The sequence below is a fragment of the Osmia lignaria genome, chromosome 7, assembly GCF_051020975.1.
Source record: "Osmia lignaria lignaria isolate PbOS001 chromosome 7, iyOsmLign1, whole genome shotgun sequence".
In the NCBI taxonomy this organism is placed as follows: Eukaryota; Metazoa; Arthropoda; class Insecta; order Hymenoptera; family Megachilidae; genus Osmia; species Osmia lignaria.
In genome coordinates, this window is record NC_135038.1 from 4,637,676 (window position 1) to 4,663,259 (window position 25,584).

At 35.1% G+C, this 25,584-nt stretch overlaps 5 protein-coding genes across 13 annotated transcripts; 2 read left to right on the forward strand and 3 right to left on the reverse strand.

Annotated features, from left to right (window-relative positions):
• Positions 1-3: 3 nt before the first annotated feature.
• Positions 4-4,024, reverse strand: ninaB (neither inactivation nor afterpotential B). 2 transcript variants are annotated; one of them, XM_034336119.2, is made up of 10 exons: positions 3,770-4,024; positions 2,225-2,481; positions 1,972-2,118; positions 1,761-1,902; positions 1,521-1,671; positions 1,221-1,450; positions 943-1,125; positions 445-879; positions 267-365; positions 4-174 (listed from the first exon to the last, which is right to left on the reverse strand). In XM_034336119.2, the coding sequence occupies exons 1-10, from the start codon at positions 3,845-3,847 to the stop codon at positions 4-6; spliced, it is 1,893 nt and encodes a 630-aa protein (XP_034192010.2). In that variant the 5' UTR covers positions 3,848-4,024. The 2 variants fall into 2 exon arrangements, with proteins under 2 accessions (XP_034192010.2, XP_034192009.2); XM_034336118.2 differs by lacking the exon at positions 3,770-4,024 and adding an exon at positions 2,545-3,725.
• Positions 4,025-10,651: 6,627 nt separating this feature from the next.
• On the forward strand, positions 10,652-19,263 carry LOC117609584 (facilitated trehalose transporter Tret1). 3 transcript variants are annotated; one of them, XM_034336120.2, is made up of 4 exons: positions 10,652-11,040; positions 11,138-11,579; positions 16,228-16,547; positions 16,636-19,263. In XM_034336120.2, exons 2-4 carry the CDS (start codon positions 11,542-11,544, stop codon positions 17,928-17,930), a joined length of 1,653 nt encoding a protein of 550 aa, XP_034192011.1. In that variant the 5' UTR covers positions 10,652-11,040; positions 11,138-11,541; the 3' UTR covers positions 17,931-19,263. The 3 variants fall into 3 exon arrangements, with proteins under 3 accessions (XP_034192011.1, XP_034192014.1, XP_034192013.1); XM_034336122.2 differs by lacking the exons at positions 10,652-11,040; positions 11,138-11,579 and adding exons at positions 13,177-13,395; positions 13,487-13,799; XM_034336123.2 differs by lacking the exons at positions 10,652-11,040; positions 11,138-11,579 and adding an exon at positions 13,176-13,395.
• On the reverse strand, positions 17,735-19,704 carry LOC117609596 (uncharacterized). Its single transcript, XM_034336144.2, has 2 exons — positions 19,519-19,704; positions 17,735-19,408 (listed from the first exon to the last, which is right to left on the reverse strand). The coding sequence occupies exons 1-2, from the start codon at positions 19,571-19,573 to the stop codon at positions 18,756-18,758; spliced, it is 708 nt and encodes a 235-aa protein (XP_034192035.1). The 5' UTR covers positions 19,574-19,704; the 3' UTR covers positions 17,735-18,755.
• A 47-nt stretch (positions 19,705-19,751) lies between these two features.
• Positions 19,752-21,053, reverse strand: Prosbeta3 (proteasome subunit beta type-3). 2 transcript variants are annotated; one of them, XM_034336145.2, is made up of 3 exons: positions 20,906-21,053; positions 19,983-20,548; positions 19,752-19,910 (listed from the first exon to the last, which is right to left on the reverse strand). In XM_034336145.2, exons 1-3 carry the CDS (start codon positions 20,906-20,908, stop codon positions 19,862-19,864), a joined length of 618 nt encoding a protein of 205 aa, XP_034192036.1. In that variant the 5' UTR covers positions 20,909-21,053; the 3' UTR covers positions 19,752-19,861. The 2 variants fall into 2 exon arrangements, with proteins under 2 accessions (XP_034192036.1, XP_034192037.1); XM_034336146.2 differs by lacking the exon at positions 20,906-21,053 and adding an exon at positions 20,703-20,823.
• A 319-nt stretch (positions 21,054-21,372) lies between these two features.
• On the forward strand, positions 21,373-25,549 carry Cul2 (cullin 2). Of its 5 annotated transcripts, XM_076689067.1 has the most exons (9): positions 21,373-21,992; positions 22,417-22,625; positions 22,708-22,776; positions 22,847-23,218; positions 23,301-23,480; positions 23,556-23,774; positions 23,845-24,015; positions 24,085-25,029; positions 25,088-25,549. In XM_076689067.1, exons 4-9 carry the CDS (start codon positions 22,982-22,984, stop codon positions 25,217-25,219), a joined length of 1,884 nt encoding a protein of 627 aa, XP_076545182.1. In that variant the 5' UTR covers positions 21,373-21,992; positions 22,417-22,625; positions 22,708-22,776; positions 22,847-22,981; the 3' UTR covers positions 25,220-25,549. The 5 variants fall into 5 exon arrangements, with proteins under 5 accessions (XP_076545182.1, XP_034191999.1, XP_034191998.1 ...); XM_034336108.2 differs by having other exon boundaries at positions 21,373-22,285; positions 22,708-23,218; XM_034336107.2 differs by having other exon boundaries at positions 22,708-23,218.
• The last annotated feature ends 35 nt before the right edge of the window (positions 25,550-25,584 follow it).

Genomic DNA, 25,584 nt, shown 5'->3' on the forward strand with positions numbered 1-25,584 from the left:
AGTTTATTTCTCCAAGGTAAACCAGCCGTGTAAGCATTTTGGCACCGGACCAGGAGTGTCGAAGGTGGCTCTTGCAATTTCCGTAAGAGTCACGCTGTCTAGAATCAGCAGACCGACCCGTGTCTCTATATCCGACCACACGATTCCACTTAACACCACACCGTCGTCTTCTCTCTGAAATATTCCGAAAAAAAAAAATGTTTTTTGGTCACTGGAAATGGCCGAAAAAGGGTTGACTCTAGAGCGAATCTCTTCATTTTACTCACTTTGCCATTAGGATCAGGTACAAAAATCGGCTCACTCGGATAGACGTTCTTTTCGCACCACGTTTTTCTCGTTTTTTCCAAAATATCCACCTTGATGATCTATGAACCAAGATTGTACCATTATAAATGAGTAATTGAAGATTTATATGAATATGACGTATACCGAAAGTATCATCACCGTTCCAGGATTTTCCAAATCTACGTCACTGGAAATTGCATAGAAATATCTATACTCCCTTCCAAAATAAGAATCGTAATTAAGCCTCGGTGTTTCACAGCCCAAATCGCAGAGAAGTTCCGGTTTTACGATGATATTACCATCCGGAAGCCTATGAGCAGCCGCTTTTCGACGAAAAATATTTTTCTCATTGTTTTTCCTTTCTTCCTTAACATCCACAGAATTTTCTTTCTTTGTATTCGTTTCGTCGATAAACTTCGAAGGATTCTTAATATCGGTGATATCTAGAAAAGACTCCAAACCCTGATTTACCGTTTTTACAGTGATTAAATTGTACTCTAGTGGCACGTCGGGTGGTGGACGTTTCATTGGTAACACGAATCGCAATGGTCTACCTCTAAACATCTTAGCATAATCAGGATTTTTATGTAAATTCTGCAAACGTAACGGGAAGAATTATTATAGAATTATTAGAAGAATATTATCAATGTTCGTCACCTTCATCGCGTCCACGAATAAACAATCCAACATTTTTGCATCGCGATAGCAACAAATATCCAACACTATATAATCACGATCACGAGTTTCGAATTGATTTATAATGTGAAGGTAGAAAAATGCCTCTGCGATGAATGTCCTTTCCAGTAATCCAGTTTCCTTTGAAATCACGTGTATGCGAGTCTGTGAAACAAACGAGAAGAAAATCAATTTTCTTTTTTCTGCTTCTCTTATTGTTGCATCCCTATTATAAAGTAAAGATAATCATTTTCTCGTACGTTCTCGTTCTCGTGCCATTTAAGAGCAGCGCGCATTGGCTCTTGCTTCATTTTACAAGATAACACAGTGGTCAAAGAGACTGCCAGAGGTTGTTCAACGATTATAAAATAATTCTCGGTGATTCCAAAGGTATGCATATAAGAAGGATTCAGTAACCATCTGGATGGAATACTGGCGACGATGGTGGCTTGATCGAACATGGATAATTCTTGCTCTTCTCCTGAATCATCTGTTAAAAGTGATCAACGAAAACCTTTCGTTAGAAATGTTGTATAATTGAAAAGCTTTAAGATGCTAACCAATGATGATTCGACTAGGTTGAAAGCACACGATATTGTACATAGGGCCCCGAGTTGTTACGCTTAAACCTAGATTGTAAATCGTGCCATCGTTCATTACGTGAGGATGAGAAGTGTGATTTACAATTCGAACGTAATCAGATACGTTCACCTATAAAGAGAAAAAAAATTCTATTGATCTGTTTTCTCAATATTTTACTAAATTGACACCGTGTTAATTAACGTTAACACTTCTCATACCTTGCCTTTAGTTTCTAATGTTTCCGGATCAATACGATGTATCACCGCCGTTTCAGCAAACGTGTAATACTCGTCACCAAATGGATAAACTGATATCATTGAATTATCAGAATCCTCTTCAGGTTTGAATACCGCTGCAATTCTGAACAACCCTACGTTTTTATTTTTCCCGAATATTAATATTTCAATTGATCTTTAATTCTATCGGTACCTTTGAAAAATGCTTTGGCAAGGATCTGGTATCGCTTTCGTACCAAATTCAGTGACAACTATCCTCTTTGCAGCATTGTTCTTCTTATAGACATCCGTTTGAACAAATCTGCACTGGTACGTTGCTTTCCCATTGGCAATGGCGAATCTATCGAGAAATATCATTTTAAAATCAATTGAATTTATTTATTTTTTTTTTTTCAACTTCGTTGAACGTATCTTCAATATTTTGTTAATCTCTGTTGCAGACTCACCGGTGCAGCAAAGCAGAGCTGTCGAACAGGTGGTTGAGATTGAATTCCCCGACCTTCAAACTACCTGGTCCGTTCCTCAACAACGTACCCTTCAACCAACAAGGTATATTCCCTGTCACCTTCCCAGGTATTGGTTCTATCACTTCCTTTTCGCACGATCTCATCCACACAGACGAATCACAGTTTGGAAAATAATTCGTCTTTTCCTCTTTTGATTCATTTTCACTGCTTTTCAATGTACCTTCCACGTCACTTAACTGTGACAAGGAAATTTATTTGATAAAATTTGAGGAGAGATTGAAATTTATACGAAAACTTACGCGAAACGATGTCCTCGACAATTTCAATCGTTTTCCATGCAACAGATCATCGAGTTCGTTTAAATTCACCGAAGATAGGTCGTACCCTGATTTCGATCTATTATAATTTACCGATTTCATAATGATTTTTATCAAAACTACTAAAGGAACTCGATGAAAAATTAAGCACCAATTATATCTTCACCGCCGCGAATTTTTTTATTTTTCAATTACGTTCGAAAGAAAGGTATAGATCGTCTAACTTTACGCTTCATCCTCTACGTTTTCGTTAGCCGATTCCAATACCAACGGATCCAGAATCGACGATAGAATCTGGTAAACTCGTTTGTGGGTGAAATCCATCGTTCTTCCAGGGGCTTCGAGGAACGAATGACATTGTTCCGGTAATCTGCTGACCTTAAAATGTATTTTCATCCGTGATCCAATTAATGACACCGGTTGCTCGAAGCCCCTCGAACAGTCACGTGTATTTCACCCCTTCTTATCAAATTTTCCATCCCTCACATGTGACCAATTGGCACGTGACATTGTTCCTACGAGATCCAATATCAATTTTCTCACCTATTACCTACAAAAACGATTACCTATCTTAAAATATTTTTCAACATTTTTTTCGATTCATTAGATACATGTAAAACAATCGTTTGTTAATTTTGTAGCTGTAAATTGTCGTTCTCTAAGTTATCGATGTTTAAAAGGGAAATTGATAAAATCAGGTTCAGAGATTCTCTGTAAGAGGGCGATAAGGTCGTTATTAAAGGTGTTGAGCTTTTTTTTTAAATTAGTACAGTGTCGAGCATGGTAGTCTTCTCTAGAGAGGAAGGGGAAAAGGAGGTCCCCTTTTTTCTTTATGTGATAAGAGTGTTAGCAATGAGGACGATTTTATGTCAAGGAGCTTACGAACGCAACGAAATATTTATGAACCGGGAGTCGAAAGAACAAGAATAAACTTTCCTTTCGATCCTTGTACAGATATCATTTCTGCTTACGCAGGGAATACCTGATTATTCTAATTACTTAATTAAACGATCGAGAAAATCATCGTTTTATTTTTCTGATAATTAAATTTTATACGATTTCAATGATAATTTGATTGCACCTTGGTGACCTTCGATCGCGCGTGTGATATATTAAAGCAGAAATATAATCTGCTGGCAAGGGCAAACGTTCTTTAAATTGACGTTCGAGAATTAACAGATAAGATAGACACATTTGCCTCTATTACCGGAAACAACGTGGCGATGCTGATGTCCGTAACACCTGACTTCCCTAGATCGGTCAAACCCTTACGAAGATCCGACATGCTGCGAAAAATGGGCACTCGATATATTTTCTTCGTTTAACTTCGCGTAGAGGCTGGCCAATTGACCGAATTCGCGACCACTTTGCCCGTTTTGGCCAGTTGCCCAAAATTATTCGCGGCATGTGTCGCTATTCCACAAAATACCAACCAGAATTTAAAGACTCCTTTTCAAGGCAATCATAAAAACATTTTATTTCTTATGGTATATATTAAAAGGACCATTTTTTTTTTTCTCTTCGGGTATCCTCTATCTCTTTTAATTCTTTCAATCGGTGTTCTTTTACACAGATCAAGTGCGATTCAACAAATTTATTCCACGACCATATGGTCAACAACTCATGTCGGTTTTCTGCCGTTTGAAATTTGCATTTCAATATGTACACATGTATCCGTGTAGGTTTACCTCTAAACTTAGCTGCTTTTAAACAAGACTGTCGTCTACATGGCAGTAAATAACTGCAGGTTCTCTTTTCATACTTTGATTTCGTAAATCTAAAATCTCGAAAGTTTCTTTGAAAGAACGATTGATTTCGATGATATATTCTTGGATACTCGATCGACGGGATAAGGAACAGCCTTGATTTCCATATTTATTCAGTCTTTAACCGAGTGTCATTTAGTTTACATCGACGTTACGCGTAACTGGAAGTTATCTTTCATTCGCTAATTGAACGAACGAGAGAATTGAGAATTGACACAAAGACGTTATTAAAAAAATGTCTGAGTAAACGAGAAGAGAAGAGGTTGAAGGTAATCGTACCGAGGACAAGATAAAACGAGCGATATCGTGATAATAATCGGGACATATTTTTTAACACGATCACATGAATCAAACACCTCGCCTTCTTATATTTTACATTATAGAAATGCATCTTTCTGACGAATTCGTCTGATCACCCTGCCTCCTTTAATCGAGATAATTATTTTCAATTGATTTTAGGAAAATCATACGGTTATGCGTTTCGCGATGATAGGAAGCTGGAGTTACGGAAATAAACTGTCGTTAAAATTCATTGGTCTGTTTATTCGAAATAACATTCGGCTGAAGATGTGTGCAAAGTAAATACAGGGTATGGGAGAAGAACGTGTTGTTTTCTACGTGGTTGCGTACACGTTGGATAGCAGGTCGAACGTTCCGCGTGACACATCGCCCGTTGCTCGCATAAGTTCGCGCCCATACGTGCACTTCTTGGTGAAACGGTGCATACATGCTTGCACCACGTGCCTGTCACGTGCTCCGGCCGAGAGGCTCGCGTCACGTGAACGGTCCGAGAGTGGTTCTTGCTAACAAAGCCAACAAAATCAAAGTTACCGCCTCGATGCACCAGAGGCTGGTGGTGGGCGCGCGAGCGAAGAAAATGCAACCTTCTCGAACTTTCGTCTCCTCGACGGTGCAATTTCGATATAAACGTTCCATCGGCCGCGCATACCCTGTATATCGAAAGAGCACGAGCTTGCGTACTTTCTACTTTAAGGTATTGATTCATTCTTGGACTGCATAGAGCTAGCCTTTGAATTTCATTTCTTAGTGGGTCGCGTTAAAAGTTTGTAGAGGATAGGTTCGATAGGTTTTTTTCGATTTCTTCCGAAGTTGGAGTAAAAAATGAGTATTTTCCGAATTGAACTTTGTTCAAGAAGTAATTCCAATTGCTTCTTGCGATGTATCGAACGAAGCGTTTGTTTCAAGTCTGAATAAACATGAGCGGTGTTAGCTCACGTTGCAGAGCGTAAAATACTCGGGTCTGTGAAAGCAAAGTGGGAACTTGGCGATTCGTTATCAAGTTTACATACGTACCAGATAATAGTGACCCAAATACTTTTTCAAAATTTGCTGATTGTATCTTGCAACCTAATAGTTCGTCTCTTTTTGTCTTCTATCACGCCAGAATGATTGTTCGTTCATATCCCAGACGCCCACTATCATTTATTTACATTTTCTTACCTACGGAATGTTGGTATTTGGTGTTGCATCCTAGGTACCAACTATGAAGCAATGATTTCATGATTTCAAGTTAACTCGTATCCGGTAGTGTTAACTCCAGGTATCTGTCGATCAATCGGTCAGGTGGACCAAGTTCCACCCAACGAGGTACTCGAAGACTACAAATATGTAGAAGTAGACTAAGTTCTAGCTAGCAAGAGACCCGATAACCTGACCCACTCTGTTTCTGCAGTCATGAAAAGTCTGTGTTAGTGGAAGAAAGGAACACTGGGTTCATTGATTTCAATTCGAAGACGAAGAAGAGATGAGAAAAAGCGGAAATATCGAGGGAAGGAAAAAGAAAAAAGACGTTGCTCGCTAATCAAGCGAGTAATGCATTTTAAACATCGCGTCGTGGTTTAAGCGGATCGCAAAGCGTGTAGGTCAAGGCTGAGATAATGGTAAACACAGACATTCAAAGCGCGAACAGTTTCATTCGTTCTGCCGCTTATCCACCTGATTTTCAGAATATCCACTGATTTTCTTGTCCAAGTATCCGATCGCTATTCAATTGAATCCTTATAGATTGTTGCATATTCATGACTGCTCTTTGTATCGTTTCAACGACAAACCGTCCTTCGTGTTCGAACTGGAAGGGATGATGATCTTCGATTATTTTAACGTACGATTTCTTTAAGTGTTTCGAAAAATGTATCTCTCAAGACTGCAAAATACTCGGTCATTGAGTGAGAAAATAAAGCTGCTGTTTTCAGTAACAAACAAAGACCGCCTGCCATCTGTCAACGTGTTAAAAATGATGAATTTTTAGTTCCTTTATTTTTATCTTATTTTTTGTTTACCGAAAACACGGATTTGCGATTACGTGTCAATCTAATTTAAAGACAATTCGAATCTCGACGAGATGCTTGCAAACAAACGGTCGGCGTTAATTAAGGAATGTTACCTAACTTAAACCATTTACGAGCCATCAACGTCTATTTTAAGCCCGTACTTTGAAATTCTTTGTTATACTCGTTCCCTGTTTACGTCTACCGATATGACAAACGATTAAGAGCAATTATCTTGCAAAAGAATGTTCGTTCAATTTAATATCAATATTTTTTACACGTTGGTTGCTACGGGAGTCATCGATGACCAATGTCTCAAACGTAACGTAATCGAATTGTAGTTATAAAAAGAGAAGGGAAAATAAATTTTGAGTAAAGTTAGTATTATTGATATTAGCGATAAGAGGTGGCAAATTGAACGATTAAATTTGAATATAACACGCGTCCATTTCCACTGTGGCGATCAACGTGTTATTAGCTGTAATATTCTGTGCCATACCAAGTCTAATTACCGTTTTGGAAATGGATATACAATGTACAACGTAGTAAGACACTTTGCAATAATAACTGTTATTATAAGAATCCTATCAATTTTGCTATGTAAATTTCTTGGTGCATTATTAACATTCTTCAACATTTTCTTTCCGTTTACTTTCGTTAATTGTTCGAGAGTATCTGTTTGAATTACAATTGATGGGTTAATTACGCGAGTGGTATTGATTGAATACCGCTGCCATGTAAATCATTTTATAGGTTCATTTTCGACAAACTAAAGCACAAAGTGGTGGTATCAAGATTAATTAAAATTCTCGTGAAATAAAGTGTGACTTTTCACGCATATTATATTTCCTCGTTAAACGCCAATGGAAAAAAAGAAACAACAATGGTCATCAAGGATGTACGTGGTGTCGTCATGTGACATCCTAATCTACTCTCATGACGCGTATAACATTTGTATGTAGGCAGATCATGTGACGAGACATTTTCGTATGATTCACTGTCTCTTGTTTATTGAAAAGCTTGCCTGTGTTCTCATTAATCCTTTCGTTACATATGCATATATGAAAAGTCAGCTGTTAATGGCAACAGAGGAGAACGATCGCGAAAGATTGACAAATTCAAAACGTTTCGTTGAGAAGGTGTTATCAGAGATAAGGCAGAAGGAAAGAGTACTCATCTTCCAGATTTTTCATTGTTTCTTGCGAGTATTGTAAGATCATTTGAAACATTATTAGTCACTCGATGGTGCCCAAGTGAGACATCCGGTGATATGTACCACAACTAACTAGCCAGCGATATCGATATCCTCTGCTCGCTGATAATCGTATTTATACCGGGCTTCTTTTTCACTTATCAAAAACACGCCCATTCTTCGGAAAACTTACAAAAAATTGAATCTAATACTACTCTTTAAGATCTATAAGATCTATAGATTTGAAAAACTGTTGATTGTAAAAATAAAAATAAAAATAGATAGAACAAAACGAAGTAAGAGAAAAGTAGAATTCTCGGGATAGTTATGTTGTTGGTTCATATAACTTCTAATTGAGAGCAAAGTTCATGTTCCACGAAAAGTATAGAAGTTAATTAATTAACTGCTCTTTTACGTGTCTTTCAATTCTGTTCTATTCTCTCCATTTCAACGTTATTATCTCTCTAATAATCGTTCAGCCAACTGTATCTCTCCGTTTACTGCAAAGAATCGGTTTCTTAACAATGCAGGATACGGTAAACCTAATATGTGTGTGTACATACATCTGTATGTAGATCTCTATCCTAATGATCTGCAGTCATCGCGGTACGTTTAAAACATCTGGCTATTAATTACTATTATAGCAAGCGTTTCCTGGAACAATCAGTTAAATGGTTGTTAAATACAATTTTCTGTAATTTTCAATTTCAATTGTTCTCTCAATCGATGCTCGATGAATAGATGGAATTTTTTCATTCGAAAGCAAATTCCTCGGTCATAGTATTTTTTAATTGAATTCTTGTCCAAGCGTACAGTGGTACAAACTCGTCCGATCAATATTTGACAATGAATCTAAATTACGTCATTTGGTCGAGATAAACAGTGTTTGTTCCATGAATCGTATCTTTTTAAAAGAGACGCGTGACTGTATTGTCAGGTCACGAGAGATTCTTTTTCACTGTTATCGAATCTCGTGACTGATTCGACACTATTCAGAAGGTGAAATAATTCCCGCCTATATCGCTCTAATTTGGTTGAACAATTAAAAGCATTATGTATCCATTCATAAAAAGAGCCATGCCCGAATATTCAAATAAATAAATAAATAATTTGTCCCGTGTCGTAGTAGTTTAAAAAATGTTGGACCAATTTCGATAAGACTAATATCTTCTAACAGATGAAAATTTTAATTAACAATGCTTTGGAATAATCGTGTAATAAAATCACCTCGCGAACACGATTTGAGATTGTTGAAAATTTCGTAAGAAGCTAATAGGTTTTAAACATAAAATGTTGACATAATCCTATTCTGTTTGTTGTTTAAAAGTCATTGGGTAACTACAGTCGCTAGTCAGCTCGGCGACCTCTTTCATTCGATTACTCAATAATCATTATTGGATTAGACGGTGATCGATCCGTCAGCACGCGTACTCTACGTGAAGTCTTAATTCTAGATCATGATAAGTGTATCAGAGATCGATAAACTTTTTTCTTCCATGCACCACCATGATCATCATCGTCATCAGATGGAAACTCTACTATCATTGTTCATATGTGCATGCGATAGATTAGAGGGATCATTGAAAAAATCTACTATTACAATTTCATTTTATTTCTCAATGATAGAGAAGCCGTCTTCTTTTTTATGGTTTCTTCTTACATATACCTTTAAGATTATTAGATTAATTTTATCAAAGTTTCTGGCCAATTTTTACGTTCTACCAGAAGAAACATTTACGATTTTACAATTGCATAAACGTTTGGCTAGCATCGCGAGAATGTTTCATTCTTCAATTTCTACTAGCACAAATATAAATTCTTAAAACGCTTCCTGTTTGTTCAACTATCATCGTCGAGTGAGAATAACTGGTGGCACTGTTTTCGATCTTCTATTACTCACACCGACGTAGCAATGAAAACGAGTTAATAATAAGTTCACAGACACGCCTGTCGAGTGAAAACTCAAAGTCCACGCAACACGCACGAGAAGAGGTCCAAATCGATTAATTAAAAGGAACGATCTCGATTTCGACTCCGTCCTTCGTGACGCGCGCGATTCGTAATTCTGACGGGATCATAAATCGAACGGTAATCGATCAGCGTTACGTCGAGTTTATGCCGTTCGAATGCTTTTCCACTTGTTGGGAAACCTGTTTAACCAGTGTCCCCGTTAATGCATGTAACAACACGTTTCTAATATCGTTGCTTTTACCTCTGCTTACATTTGCTTTTATCTTTTTAATGCTGGAAAGCTTGCTTACTTTACAGTAAGTTCAACTTTGCAAAATCCAAGTTAAAGTGTACGTCCTGAAACGTCTCTGTTACTCATTAATATTTTCTTAAAAAAGAAAAATAACGTCACAAGTTACGCGTACTTACTTGAAATAATCTATCGTAACTCAGTGCAGCGATAAAGAGCAGTGAATCATTCGATGAATTAATTTTCTTTAATCTAAGGCTCATCCATGCAAATAAGTCAACGTATTTCCATATCCGCGGCTATCGGTTCGCGTATCGTTCGTTAAAAACACCATTTTTTGTATCTTTTTGTTCGAAAAACAGAAAGTAAGAAACGTATCGGCGACGATTGATATGTTTCTTCCTTTTCTTCTCTCTTTTTTGTTTCAATTATGCAAATAAGTTAGAAGGACAAAGACATCGCGCATCATTGCAAAATGCAAAACGTTGCACAATTCTTGGTAATCCGACCACGATGTCTGAATATTAATTCGTCACGTGATCTCATATTTTTCGCTTGCAGTTCGAGGTGTCGCAATGAGAATAAGATAAGGAAATTCATTATCCCACATCCGTGGATTCCCTCTAACTCTAGTGTCTCTTGTGTCTTCCGTGTCTCTTTCGCACACGATGCCGATAAACGCGAATCGAGTGAGAAATAACGACGAATCCGACATTTTTTCGGTAAATTGTCGTCACTGATACGAGTCCAATTTCACTCTCTTTCTTCTCGTCGTCGTAACGTATTGTACAAAGTATAAAGTGTTCTCGAAACGTTGTCAATTATTTCTTCGTCTACGACCACGGTGATTCATCTATCACGCTTCGAATTTTCATTTGAAGCCGAGTACAAAACGTTTTCAAACATATTAAGATCGTGAAAAGAATTTGCTTTGAACAATTCGCGTATACGTAGACGGTGAGTGAGCGATTTTCTTTGATTGAAAAATGGACAACGTAATTCGCGAATACCAGGATATTTTCAATTTGCCAGGTACTTTATATTCTTAGCGTAAATTAGATTATATTTAATCTGTTGATTTAACGATGAAAATTTCGATTATTTAATATATTTTTCTTGTGTAATCTAGGTCGAACAATAACGCGTTATTTATCGGTTACATCGTCGCCGATAAGAGCGTATAGATAATAATTATCGGAAGAAAGTTGATCGAAAGGTATTAAAGTTTCGACTTTCTATAGTGTTCCAACGAATAATAATCGTGAAAATCGTGAAACCAGAATCTTCGATATAGGTTTAAGAAGGATCGAACCCTTTCGCAGAGTGACAGACGTGCGCGCAGGCAAGAGTAGCAAAAAGATAATAGTGACTGCTTGAAAATAAGCAAAATTAAATAAAACAAGACGGACAAGACGTAAGAAGCACATGACTGCAGTTTGATATGAAGAAACTCGTGACAGTGAAACCGATAAACCACCGAGAATAATTTAATCGACCGCAACAACCCGCAAAAGTGTTCAGTCCTTTGCCGACATGTCCAGGAACCAGAATTACCGGACGTTTACCGACGAGTAAGTACCACCTAAACATATTTTCACCTGGATCACGTTTTTCCTGCATTTCCGAAAGGATAAAGTGTCATCTAAACGTTAAGAATTTAACCATTCTTCCTTCCTATTCCTTAAATAGGAAAAATCAAACTATCGATGTGCAAATTTGTCCTCGGCAAAATGTAACAAACAACGTCATAAATGCATAACCTTTTTGTTTAATTTAATAGCATCGAGCATTTTTTGTTTGCAATGTAAAATGGTAAATTTGTGATTAGCCATTAGCAGTCGTTCTTCTGTGAAACAAGTATCTAAGTCTGCACTCTCTTATCTCGAATTATTTGCGGCAATAAACATTACGCGTTTAGAAATACCATTGAAAAGCAGTTGATTACGGTTTGCAATCTACAAAAAAGATACAGATAATATAAAAGAGAGCTATGTGTCATCGGAAAAGAATTAAAATCTACAGGGAAATGTGACTGTTTGCCGTGCAAATGCCGATAGAGACGATTGTTTGGCTAGCTGATCTGAAATTTGACCAGATTTTATTGTTCATTTTCTTGTGTACACTTTTCGTCATCGCCAGTAAACGATTACCTGTTTTTACTCTATTTTTAACGTCTCTTTTTTAGTTTGCAGTTTTATGATCGATTTATACGAACGATCAAATTTTCATAACGTGCGTATATTTTATTTTCGTGAATATCCTTGTTATTCTTTTAAACGTAATCGATATTTGTTCCCCGATATAATTGACGATCGATTAGTATTTCAAGATAAAAATCCATTTAATTGCATCGCGCTTCAGTAAACTTTCTCGTTCCTTCTGGGACTTTCTTCATTTTTATTTATTTTTTTTTTTTTTTAAATATACTTTAAAGATAATGTGTAAAATTTATTTTTTCATTCTTAACCTTTTGTTGTTTATAAATTGTTAATGATATTTCAAAATGTATTTAAAATGGCAATTTTTCACTTATCTGTTATCTCATTTTGCACATTCAGCATTATACACAGGGATACAACTCTCATCAATATCGTAATTCACGAACGACAATCGTGACAAATTCAGTCACGAGTTGTAGAACCGCCGACCGAGATACGGCACTATTTTTCTCAGATAAACAAATGATCAAATCCTCGTGACTGTTCTTATCGATTCGGATGTAGATTGCGCTGGTACAACCTATATTTTCGTTTGAAAAAAAAAAAAAGAAACCAGGTACACAGTGGCTATTTCTACTTGTACATAATAAAAAAATATTTCTTCCTCAACTGACAGAAATATTGACATCATTTCATTTTCGTACTTGGTTAACGCGTTAACACGTTGCTTTAAATAGAACAAAATTCAATTCATAAAATATTCATACTGTTATTAACAAATATGGTATCAGAAAACAGGCGCTAAAATAACCATATCCTTCTGAAATGTAAATTTTAATATTTTTCAATATTTGTCTTCTTTATGAAATGGGATTGATTTAATTTGAACTCTTTTAATAATTTTTCGCAAATGCGCAAACGTTTGAAAAATGCATGCGCAAGCGTACAAAATTCGCGCGTCGTTCTACTGCGCAAGTCAACGGCGCACCGCTATTGCTTATATAAAGCCTAGCCGGCGTGTGTCACGAGTATATTCGTTTCGCGCGCGTCGTAAAGGAAGGATTGTAAACAAACTTTTCTTCCTCTGCAATTTTCGTACAAGTATCATAATCCGTTGTAACTCTACTTCGCGTGGCGCATAATTTTGGCGAAGTAAATCTCCTGTCTACAAAAAAAGAAGGACTAAACCGCGAAGAAGAGGAGGAAAAAGCAGATCACGTCGGTGAACGTATGTACTACATGAATTGTCCATGGAAAAAGATACCCTTGGGATTTTACGAGATAGGACGTATAATTGGTGTTTCAAAAATTTGTTGAAGAAAAAGAAAGTTCCTCCTAAAAACGGTACGAAATTACGTTCAGTTTCGTTTGAAGCAACCGATCGAGAAAGAAACTGAAACACACGAAGGATAAATAGACAAGACGAAGACAAAGAGAAAATAAAGAAAGAAAGAAACAAGGAAAAGAAAGCGGGAGAAAAGGCGATAATATGCAAATTTCTTTATAGTTATTATATAGCATTGTGATATAGCGGACTGTGATATAACTTGTACATAATTTTATTTTTGTTCGAAAGACTTCTCTCAAAGAGAAACGACATTGGAAGATCAATATGCCGAACACTGTGCCAGAGTGAGTACATACATATTATAAACGCTTTCTGTGCCTTGTTTGTTTCCCGTCTTTTGCACGCACGATGCCCTCGTTGTATAGTCGCACGTGGCCTAAGAAAAATCCACTCATTTCTGCGAAACAGATAATTAAATAAAATACTTCATTCCAACCAGACTTTCTTCTTCTTCCCGCGTGATCTGCGTCTTTGTTATCTAATAAAATTTACCATCCTTTTGTCGTAATTAAAACTAGAATTTAGTTCTTATCGGTTTTCTCTGTTTCATTTCTGTTAACTTCAGCCATCACTGTATCAAAAGTCAATTAAATTAATGACTTTTATAGAAACGATAAAAAAGCATAACAAGTTACTTTTTATAATTAACTGACAATCGATGAAGCTTCACAGTTTCTCATCCATAGTGAATCGTAATGTTACATAAATTGATTTTCGTACACAATAATTAATTAAATCATGAAAAATTTTTAACGATTGTTTTGTCTTCAATTATAATGTTAAAATCTTCGTACTCGAGACAATGAAGCCTCTCTTTTCCATCACTTGATGTAATTAGTGTATTAATATCCATTGTCAAGTAGTGTCATTGATGAATGGTCAGACGACAATGAAATCTCACCGCACCAGTAAGTGGTCGAACACAATTTCTTCTATGATTTACCATTTTTCGAAAAATCTACCGATCCTAACAATTATGTTAGAAGGTCAGCTTCAGGAATAAATATTGATCGTTGATCTGAAGGGGGTACAATCGATGGAGTAATCATTTCGTAATCATTGTCAGAAGCTTCTTCGACTCGTTCGAACAGAAATATTGCTCGATTCTTTTTCTTCCTACATTATCAATTCTAATTACCTACCGTAACGTTCAAGATATTTTCCTCTGTTTCTGTCATAGCAAACGATATAACTTCATTTCCATCGATGAACATAAGTATATATATCGTAAATGAAAAACGATCAACGTTTAATTGCTACGTTTCTTTCTACTGTGCGAGTTTTCGTGCAACAACGTTTATGTTTTCCATTGTCAAACATGCGTGATGTAATTAGGACTATTAATACACCACGATCAGGGACGATTGTGTTCGGGGAGAGCATGTACTATATGTACACTTGAACCCTTTCGTGTAACGCGTAGACAAAAATAATTCGATCGATCCGTGCCAAAATTCGCGAATCTCTTTTGCTCGAGCGCGTTAAGAAAAAAAAAAAGAAAAAAAAAAATAAGACAACAGTGATTAAAAGAAACAAGGTAAAATGTTTTCAGTTTTTAACGATACGCGACACTTGTAAAAAATTGAAGGATTTAAACGTTTTATCAACTGATTTCAAAATCTGTTAAACGTATTTTATTCTATTCCACACGCTTAATCATTTGAAATGTTGACACGATACGATCGATGCAAATCTCTACATACATATACACCTATTATACAGATTTACCTTATCGGTTCTTAGCCACGTGTTTAATACTCGTTACAATTTTAAATGAAAACAACTAACGAAGTAATTGTGCACGTGTCCATACATCACACCTGTATATAAATATATGTAGTCTTGGATGTTCCTCTCTTGTCAGTTGTTTTCCTAAGGAAAGATTTGCATCCGAAAGCAATCTCTCTTCAGTGATATTTATCATTCTCTGGATTAACGTTATCACGTTAATTATACCGTGCTCATTGTCAATATAGGTATAATGAACATTCTCTAATAATATCGAATATTATGAACGATGTTTAACTTGTTAAGGAAATATTCTTCACCAAAACGATTATTCATACTCTCGTATAAGGACAGTTTTATTATTAATTTCTTAATGTAAGATTACATTTATCGGAGTACTTTTAGAAATTTTTATTTATTTATAAAATGCGTGGCGAAATTTGTAAAGAAAATTTATAAATTCATTTTGAATACCGATGAAAATTTAGGTCAAACTTTATTTTAGTGGCATTAAATCAGTGCCAAATTTTCAAGTTATCTCAAACTCTCTTTCATTTCTCGTACTTTGTATTAAATGTTTATTGGCGTAAAACGAAAAACAACATTAAAAAAGCACGAATTATTAATTAACGTATTTATAACAATAAATGTTTTGCCTTTCTAACAGATTACGTTTTGCAGTAAATATTGACATGCAGTCTCAGATGTTCTTTATCTATACATGTAGATTGGGTAAAAATATCTCCTGATAGATAAGCAACACAGGATATAAAGCAGTATGCGTTTAGAGTTATCTAATACGTGGAAAAATGTAGTGCAATATTTATCAATTTTATTAATCAAAATGAACTAAAATTTTTGTCATTTTTAACGTCCATATTTATGATCGTAAACTAATATAAAAAAAAAAATCTTATGTTTCATATTTTACTGAAATGTTCTTAAGAATCATGTACTAATATAGAATTAAATTATTTGTTTCAGAAAAGATGGAGAAATACAAAACTCCGAAAAATCATCTTTGGTGGATCCAAGTGTACTTCCAAAGATCCAATCATCCACCAAATTAGAAGATGAAAAGTCTGCATTGGAATCAAACAATGTACACAGTGATCCAGAAAATAGTCAAAATGTTAATGTCAATGGAAGCGTGGTCAGACAAGTCCTTGCAGCACTAGTAGCACAGCTTGGAACTATTAATACAGGCATGACCTTTGGTTTCTCTGCCGTTGCTCTCCCACAACTTCAAGAACCAAATAGTACCATTCCAATTGTGGAAGGATCTTCAGAGGAATCATGGATTGGTAAAAAATTTGTCAATTAAATAAACGAATAGTAAAATACCACGTATATGTATACATATAAGAGTAACAAATTATAATTCTCTTACAGCTAGTATGACTTCTATTGGCACTCCGATTGGATGTTTAGTGTCTGGATACATGATGGATGTACTTGGAAGAAAACGATCTCTCATTATTACGGAAATTCCTGCATTACTTGGCTGGATATTAATTGCATTTGCAACCAATATTCATATGATATATGCTGGAAGATTCTTTGTAGGACTTGGATCAGGCATGGTAGGTGCTCCAGCGCGCGTCTATACTGGCGAAGTAACTCAGCCTCATCTTAGGGGAATGTTGACCGCTTTTGCGAGCGTCGGTGTTAGCACCGGTGTTTTGATTGAATACGCATTAGGAAGTGTACTTACGTGGAACGTCTGTGCAGCAATTAGCGGAATTTTACCTCTTGCTGCTTTGTTATTAATGTTTCTCTTTCCTGAAACGCCGTCTTATCTCGTATCGCGGAGTAGACCTGAGAAAGCACGAAAAGCGTTGAAACAGTTTCGCGGTAGTACGTGTAACATTAATCAAGAAATGGAAACGCTTATCAATTTTTCCAATAAAAATAATATCAAGCGGTTAACAGGATTTCGGGAAATAGTAAGCGCCCTTTTAAAACCGAATGCTCTTAAACCATTCACGCTATTATTTTTATATTTTTTGATATACCAGTGGTCAGGTACGAATGTCATAACTTTTTATGCTGTTGAGATTTTCAAAGATTCAGGTGCATCGTTAAATAAGTACTTAGCTGCAGTAATTCTCGGTGTAGTAAGATTATTATCCACGATCGTTGCTTGCATTTTATGTAGAAGATGCGGAAGAAGACCTCTCACGATGGTCTCTTCCGTTGGTTGCGGAATTTCTATGGTAGGATTAGGTGGATACATGTGGTTGAAAGATTATTGGACTACAAATAATCTTCCACTTGTTGCTAGTTGGTTTCCTATTTTATGTATATTTTTGTATACCATCACTTGCACTCTTGGTTTCCTCGTCATTCCTTGGATAATGATAGGCGAGGTATATCCAGTACAAGTCCGCGGTATTATAGGTGGTTTAACTACAATGACAGCTCATGCGTTCATCTTTACAGTAGTTAAAACGTATCCATTTTTGGCTAGTACACTTACTCGGCATGGTACTTTCATTCTTTACGGTTGTATATCGTTATTAGGTACAATATACTTTTACTTATGCCTTCCCGAAACTAAGGGTAAGTCGCTTCAAGAAATAGAGGACTACTTTTCTGGCAGGAATAACAATTTAAGTACTGGCAGTATAGGTAGTATTAAACCAAAAGTGTTAGAAGTGAAAAAAGGTCAGATATTACCCTCGTAAACCAAGTTGTCTAGGTACCGAGGAAATCGCAAAACCTGTCTTCCATTAAACAGAAACAAAGATTAAGTTACTGTGTTGTTATCATTGACTGTAACGAGTACACATATTTTTATTAGAGAATAATGTTTAGGTGGAAGTACTGTTCTGACGATGAGTTCTTCGTCTTGTAACAAGACAGTAGAATTAATGATTTGATTGAAAAACTTTGAAAATTATTGAAATCATATTAAGACTTTGCTATCCATATTATTTCGTCGTTTTATATAGGATCTTTTTAATTCACAATGATACGTATTTATTGACTATATTCTGTAATTTAAATCGTGCATCTCCTGAACAAAGAGGTAACGTTTTTTTGTTTTTTTTATGAAAGTACAAGCTATTGAGAAGCATCAAATATACTCATGAAAATGTTAAATATTTTTATAAATACCCACGAAATAATGTGCCTTGGAAATTTTACAATTCACGTACAAGCAACCAAAGGTGCTATTTATTGTTACCATAGTATTATAATACTTTTATGTATGTAATTATAAATATAATGTAATTAAGAACTATATAAGTAACGTTTGTAAAAAACATGGCCTGACAATTTATATGAATTTCAACAATGCAAACTATGTTTTATAAATTTAAATTAAACATTTTTAATATATTTGTTCTCTACAGTTTAATATTGTAGCATTCTTCCCATGATCATTATAATTCTCGTCAAAAGGGAGTAGCCAGTTAAATTTTTAATTATTTTATTGCTGCACAAGTTTATACAACTTTAAATCTGCATAGTAAAAGATCTTGAAATATTTTATCTACTACATATTTTCAATCGAGCGTCAAGCGAGGTTTATTTCGTCTCCTTTCCTTCCTTTTTCTGTCTTTTTCTAAAAATTCCTTTATCATAGCTTCTGGTAATATTTCACCCCTATACATTTTTGGTATTCTTTCTCTGTTTATAAATGCGAATTTGTCGTCAATATATTTCTGGACATCAAATGCTTCTGCTTCTTTAATTTTTGCGATTAATTTGGCTTGAAAAACCTTCTCTTTTTCTACATTTCGCCTAGTTCTTATCTTTTGCCATATAAATTTCATTTTTCTACGCAATTTCCTTCTCTTGTGTTTCTTCATTTTTTTCCTTCTGATTACTATCAGACGTACTGCTAATTTTTCTGTAACATTTTCCATTGAAGGGAGCTCAAAAGATTTATCCACAAATGGTAGATCATGTAATATAGGTTTCTTTACTGTAGGTTCTTCTATCGATGGAATAATTTTAGATAGAGGTATTTCATTTATATATTTGTTGACAGCATTATTCGGATTTCCGAAATCTATATTAAGTGTTCTTGGTATAAATTTAACATGTACTTCAGGATACGCTATACACGTTTTGTTTTTACCGAAAGATGTAGAAGATAAAATATTATTTTGTATTTTTGATGTATGGGAAGAATGACATCTTGCAATGATATTACCTAAAATAATAGTATATTAATACAAGCAAAGCTTACAAAACTAGAATTATAAAAATCAATTAGGTTATATTTTTAACACAGATAATTTAATTATCATAAATTGTACATACTTTGTGTATTTACAATTATTTGTCGAAATATTGTGCATATTCTGTTAACAGCCATTATAACAATCTTCCTTTTACATATTTCTTTTTATACAATATCTTAAAACACCAGTTCAAAACGGAATGAAATATCCGTGCACGAGATATCGATTCATAACCTATACCATAACCTACATAACTGATTAACACAGTTAACGCTAAGAAACAGTAACGAATTAAGGGATGAATAATTAAATTAAACAAGCTTTACAAGATTTACTGATTTATTTAAACAAAATGTGTATCTCAATGAGAGGTTACATGTGAGAAATTTATGCATAATATTAATATAAGCTTTAAGGATATTTTAGTCCATTCGTGTTTTGACATTCCTTGTAGTAACTTTGTCTTTTTCTCTGAAATTGAAAGTTAATGATTACATAGTCCTATACTAAAGACAGTAAACAGAAAAGAATACAGCAACTTACATTACATATACAATAGCACCCCAACCAGATATTGCATCTCTATCACATGCATTTACTAAAGCTTGACTTATAGTCTCAAAAAGATCGTCTGGTTCCATATCTGGTTCATAAAGTGATTCACACATTCCATAAAGTTGCTCGCTACAAGTTCCACCAACCACAAAATCGTGGGATGGACTTATGCAGCCTATCAAGTCCATGTTACAGATAAATGGTTCAAAAGTAACAGGACTTAATCCAGCAATAATTGGCTCTACAAAATATGGTCCAAATCTCCTCTCATATAATAAATTTGATACCATAGATGCAAATGTTTTAGGGTGAATCTTTCTATTTTCTTTCAGTTCATATAGGTTTAGTCGAAATCTTAATTTTTCCATTACTGTTTGAGTATCAGTTGCAAGACCAGGCAGACTCACATACAAGTGTGGTCCCATTTCAAAGATTTTTTGAAAGTCACATGTTATGGTCTGTGCTTGTATACCAAATCTACGATCAGCAGCTATTGCCACACAATTTTTCCCCTGCATTGCTATAATAGCTCCACCATTGTAAGCTAGAATACTCTGAAAAAACAATGATTGATTTTCATACAACTGAATTTATTTTTGAATAACAACAAATTAATGTTGTTGATATGGTATTCGATTAGTAAAATTATATAAATACACTTTAACTTGAAATACATTAATTCAAAATTTATATTTATTTAGTAACAACCATTTATTTAGCGAGATAACTGAAACAGTTTTTGGTAACTGGTAAAACGTGCAATGTCATCAATATATTTGACAGTAACATAACCTTTTCAAAGTTCTGTATTGTTTCAAAATTTTTTCGTTGATCAAAACTGAACAGTAATTTAAATTTGAAGTATCAGAAATATATGCTAAAAGAGTATTATTTAATACATAACGAATTACCATTTTTTAAGGATTTTTATTGAACTTTACCACCGCTTGAATCCTACCACTAAAGTTTAAATGCACTTTTTAACGCAAGTTGCGCGTCACGAAACATGAAACATATAGTTCTCTTTCGTGTTTCGTGATGAAACATAAATGCAATTTACAAAATGCATTGCAATATATGTTAATTTATTTATTTTTTACAATTTCTTGTAAAATATTAAATTTACGTGTGTATTTACTTTTAATTTTAATTGCTATTGCAAAGTATTGCGTGTATGAAACGTGTAAGAATTATTTTGAATCCTTACAGATCTGTTGACATTATTGATATTCGTTATGTTAATGTCTTTAACGTGATAAAAAAAAAGAAAATTATAATTATAAATGGAATTGTACAAATTATCTAACGATTTAAGTTTACGTAAAAAATTGTGTGATGTATTCTTTGCTAGAGTAGGGTCTCTATAGAGTCTATATTCTATTATCCCCTCCAAGAAGTTGGAAAGTCAAGAGCAAAGGGGAAAAAACATGGCTCTGCAATGTTATTGAGAAATTCAAAGCAGTTTGGTGTTACGCATTTAATTCTTTGACTATTTTAGAGAAGAAAGTTTATATTTTTTGTGGATTTGACTTTCTTTTTAAGTAAAGAATTTGTATAAGTGATTCGTGAAGTGAAAACGGAAGAAAGTAAAGAAACGAAAGGGTGAAAGAGCAAGAGAAAGAGAGAGAAAGAAAATGTATTCGATCAAGACGAGTCATTGTAAATGTCATGTATTTTGCAACAGGGAATGATTTACGAAATACTGAAAAGAAGTGACTTTAAAAAATTGATATTGATAAAAATTAAGATCAGTCTGCAATAGTATCTGTAAGAATACAGACTACTCTTTCTACGAGTTTTTGGTTAGTGGTTACGATCATGACCATCTGGATGGTACCAGTCAGCTGTAACTCGTAACACGCGTTTACACGTGCAGTTTGTAATTCGTTTGATGATCATTGAGACATCTCATTCAAATCTAACCGTAATTCTTCATAAACCGCAATTTACATGAAAAATGATCATTCCTGGTTCACGTTTGACGATGATATACGAACGGTTTATATCTTTTGATTTAAACGTACTACAAGCGCTATTCCAAATGCTGCCTGATCACTTCGATCTATTTGCGCTAGAAAAGTATTCCAAGAAATAATTTCCTGCACGTATACGTTGCGTTTGAATAAAAAAGAAATTTTGGACGGCCATGAAATGAAAATACGCTCGCGATGTATTTTACTTTTATGTTATTTTTAAACCACTGATGTAGAAAACAGTGCAGTGGTTGGTCAAAGCCTTGTAATCTCCGTCTTTGTCTATAGTTGAAAGATTATTCTTGGAATATATTTTAGGTGCTTGGCTTTAACATAATTAAATCTCTTAATTTTTAATATGCCTTTAGCAATCGTTCAAGTACTTTCTCACTTTCCTTGGTTATTGTAAAAGGGTGTACAACTTAAAATATTATATTTTTGTTTTATAGGTTTACAAGTTAAATAATTATATTGTAGAATTTGTATATTTGATTCCTTGGTATTGCAAGTCGGTAGTATTTCGTTGAATGTGTATAAGGATGTCACTAAAGTCTAAGCCAGTTGATTTTATTGAAACATGGAACGCATTGCGAGAGACTGTAGAGGGTGTAATAACATTGTCCTATGTTCCACGTGCAATGTGGAACGATAGATTCAGGTACTTTGTCAAATATTGTTGATATTTAAAATATTGAAAGCGTATAAAGTTCATTTTAAGCATAAGCTTTCTTTCATTTCAGTGATGTATATTCATTGTGCGTGGCATATCCAGAACCATTTGCGGATCAGTTGTATAATGAGACAAAAAGGTTTCTAGAAAATCATGTCTTCCAATTGTTAATAAAAGTTCGCGCCCAAGGTGAATCTGGTTTGCTACAGGCATATCATCAAGCCTGGACGAAATACTCGCAAGGCATCAATTATGTGGATCGCTTGTACTTATATTTAAACCAACAACACATTAAGAAACAGAAGGTTTCCGAGGCAGAACTTATTTACGGCACGTCTTCCGCTATGACTGCTGATTGCCAAGAACAAATGGAAATAGGAGAGCTTGGTTTAGATATTTGGAAAAAAAGAATGATTACACCGTTGAGAAAACAGCTCGTCTCTCTGCTGTTAGAAAACATTCACGCAGATAGAACTGGTACAGCTCCTTCAGCTAGTACAGAAGTTATTTGCGGTGTTATACAAAGTTTCGTTCGAGTCGAGGAATATAAAATGAAGGGACAAGTAGATGTAATAATCGTTGTTGAGTTATTCCTTTAATTAAGCAATTTTCATTTGTTACAAAACTATTTTATATAGTATATATATACGTATATCGTTTCAGCTGTATCAAGAAATTTTTGAAACCCCTTTCCTCGAAGCTTGCGGAGAATTTTATATGAGAGAGGCATCCGAGTTACTTCAACAATCGGATGTAACACATTATATGGAAAGAGTTACATGGAGACTCATTCAGGAAGAGCTTCGTGCTCATAAGTTTCTACATGCAAGTTCTATGCCTAAAGTACGTTTAGCTTTTCCTACAATGTATCAGATGTTAATTTAAAATAGTTGATTGTTCGAGAGTAATATTTTTTAGGTAAGACAATGCTGTGAGGAGAAAATGATAGCTACACACATAGCCTGGCTTCACGCAGAAGCAGAAAGTATGATAGAAAATGAACGTAGAAGGGATTTAAGTCTTCTTTATCCATTGCTAAGGCCAATACCTTCGGGTTTAACACCGCTCTTACAAAAATTTACACAGCACATTACTCAGCAAGGATTACAGGCGATCGGTTCTTTACAAGGAGAGAATGTAAGAAAATTATAATCGTGTTATTCGTAAAAATATTTCCTCGCTAAATGTGTGTAATTTGATATCCAAGGTACACATACAATTTGTGGAAAGCATGCTGGACGTGCATCACAAATATTCGGAATTGATTAAAGAGGTGTTCAGAGTTGATCAAGCTTTTATAACTGCCCTCGATAAAGCTTGTTCAGCCGTCATAAACCATAGGCCTGTTCCCCGGCAACCCGCAAGAGCGCCTGAACTAGTAAGTAACTTTGTCTGTATTTTAGTATTTCCTTCAAAGTTATATTATCTACAATATTTTTTAATCCAGCTTGCTAAATACTGCGACTCTTTGTTGAAAAAATCTGCTAAAGCGACATCGGAAGGGGAAATAGAAGAGAAACTAGGACGTTGTATTACCGTGTTCAAATACCTCGACGATAAAGACGTTTTTCAAAAGTTTTACGCACGAATGTTAGCGAAGCGACTGATACATCAGCAGTCACAGTCAATGGATGCCGAAGAATCGATGATCGATCGATTAAAACAAGTTTGTGGCTACGAGTTTACGAACAAACTTCACCGAATGTTTACCGACATGTCGGTTTCGGCGGACTTAAATGCCAAATTTACGACCAGTTTACGAGAAGGAGATAGAGAAAATCAATTAGGCATCGGTTTTGTAGTGTACGTGTTACAAGCGGGCGCCTGGCCGTTAGGTCTACCACCATCGCCAGGACCGTTTGACATCCCTCAACAATTAGAAAAATCTATACAGGCCTTCGAAGCTTTCTATCGTGCGCAATTTAGCGGACGGAAACTCACATGGTTACATTATCTTTGTCAAGGCGAGCTAAAGTTTAATTATTTAAAGAAGCCTTACTTGGTCACCGTGCAAACATACCAAATGGCTCTGCTTCTTCTTTTCGAACATTGCGATTCGATGCAGTGCAAGGAGGCTGCCGCATCGTTACGTTTGTCGCACGATCAACTAGTTAAACATGCAACTAGTCTAGTTGATTGTAAAATTTTGAAGAAATCAACGGAAGGAGAACTGGAGGAGGATACGGTTTTGTCTCTTAATTTTGATTACTACAACAAAAGAACAAAGTTTCGTATAACTGGTACGTTGCAGCGGGATGTACCACACGAAAGTCACGATACCGAGGCCACGCATCGCAGTGTCGACGACGACAGAAAATTGTACCTGCAAGCAGCTATAGTTCGTATTATGAAGAGTCGTAGGATTTTGAGACACAATCAACTCGTACAAGAGGTGAGATTTTATTTCGACATATTATTTCTCTGACAATCTCTAATTCTTATCGTTCCAGGTACTAAGTCAATCTAAGGTTACATTTGCACCATCAATCGGTATGATCAAAAAATGTATCGAAGCCCTTATAGATAAGCAGTATATCGAACGTACGCCAAATAACGCAGATGAGTATTCGTACGTCGCATGATTTTATTGTATCATTTGTCACCATCATTAATTTATTTCGTTCAGGGTACTCTTTGATCATTCATGATATAAAAACATTTTCTAATGTTGGAATAAAACGATACATTACTACGGATCTTTTTTTTTTTTATTTTATTTTATCGAACATGCGTTTAATCTAATATAGAAGGAAACGATATTCTTATTAACGATACTCTCTAAACCGAATTGTTTGAAAGATCAGGGAAAGTAGCCTGAACTGCTTAATTGCTCCTAAATCAACAAATTAATAACTTAGTTGATTCAATGATTTGTAATATATGCGCACGGAATAAAGATGATGTTACTATTTTATGCTGGTACAGGTTTCATTGGTTGCTTTCCCAA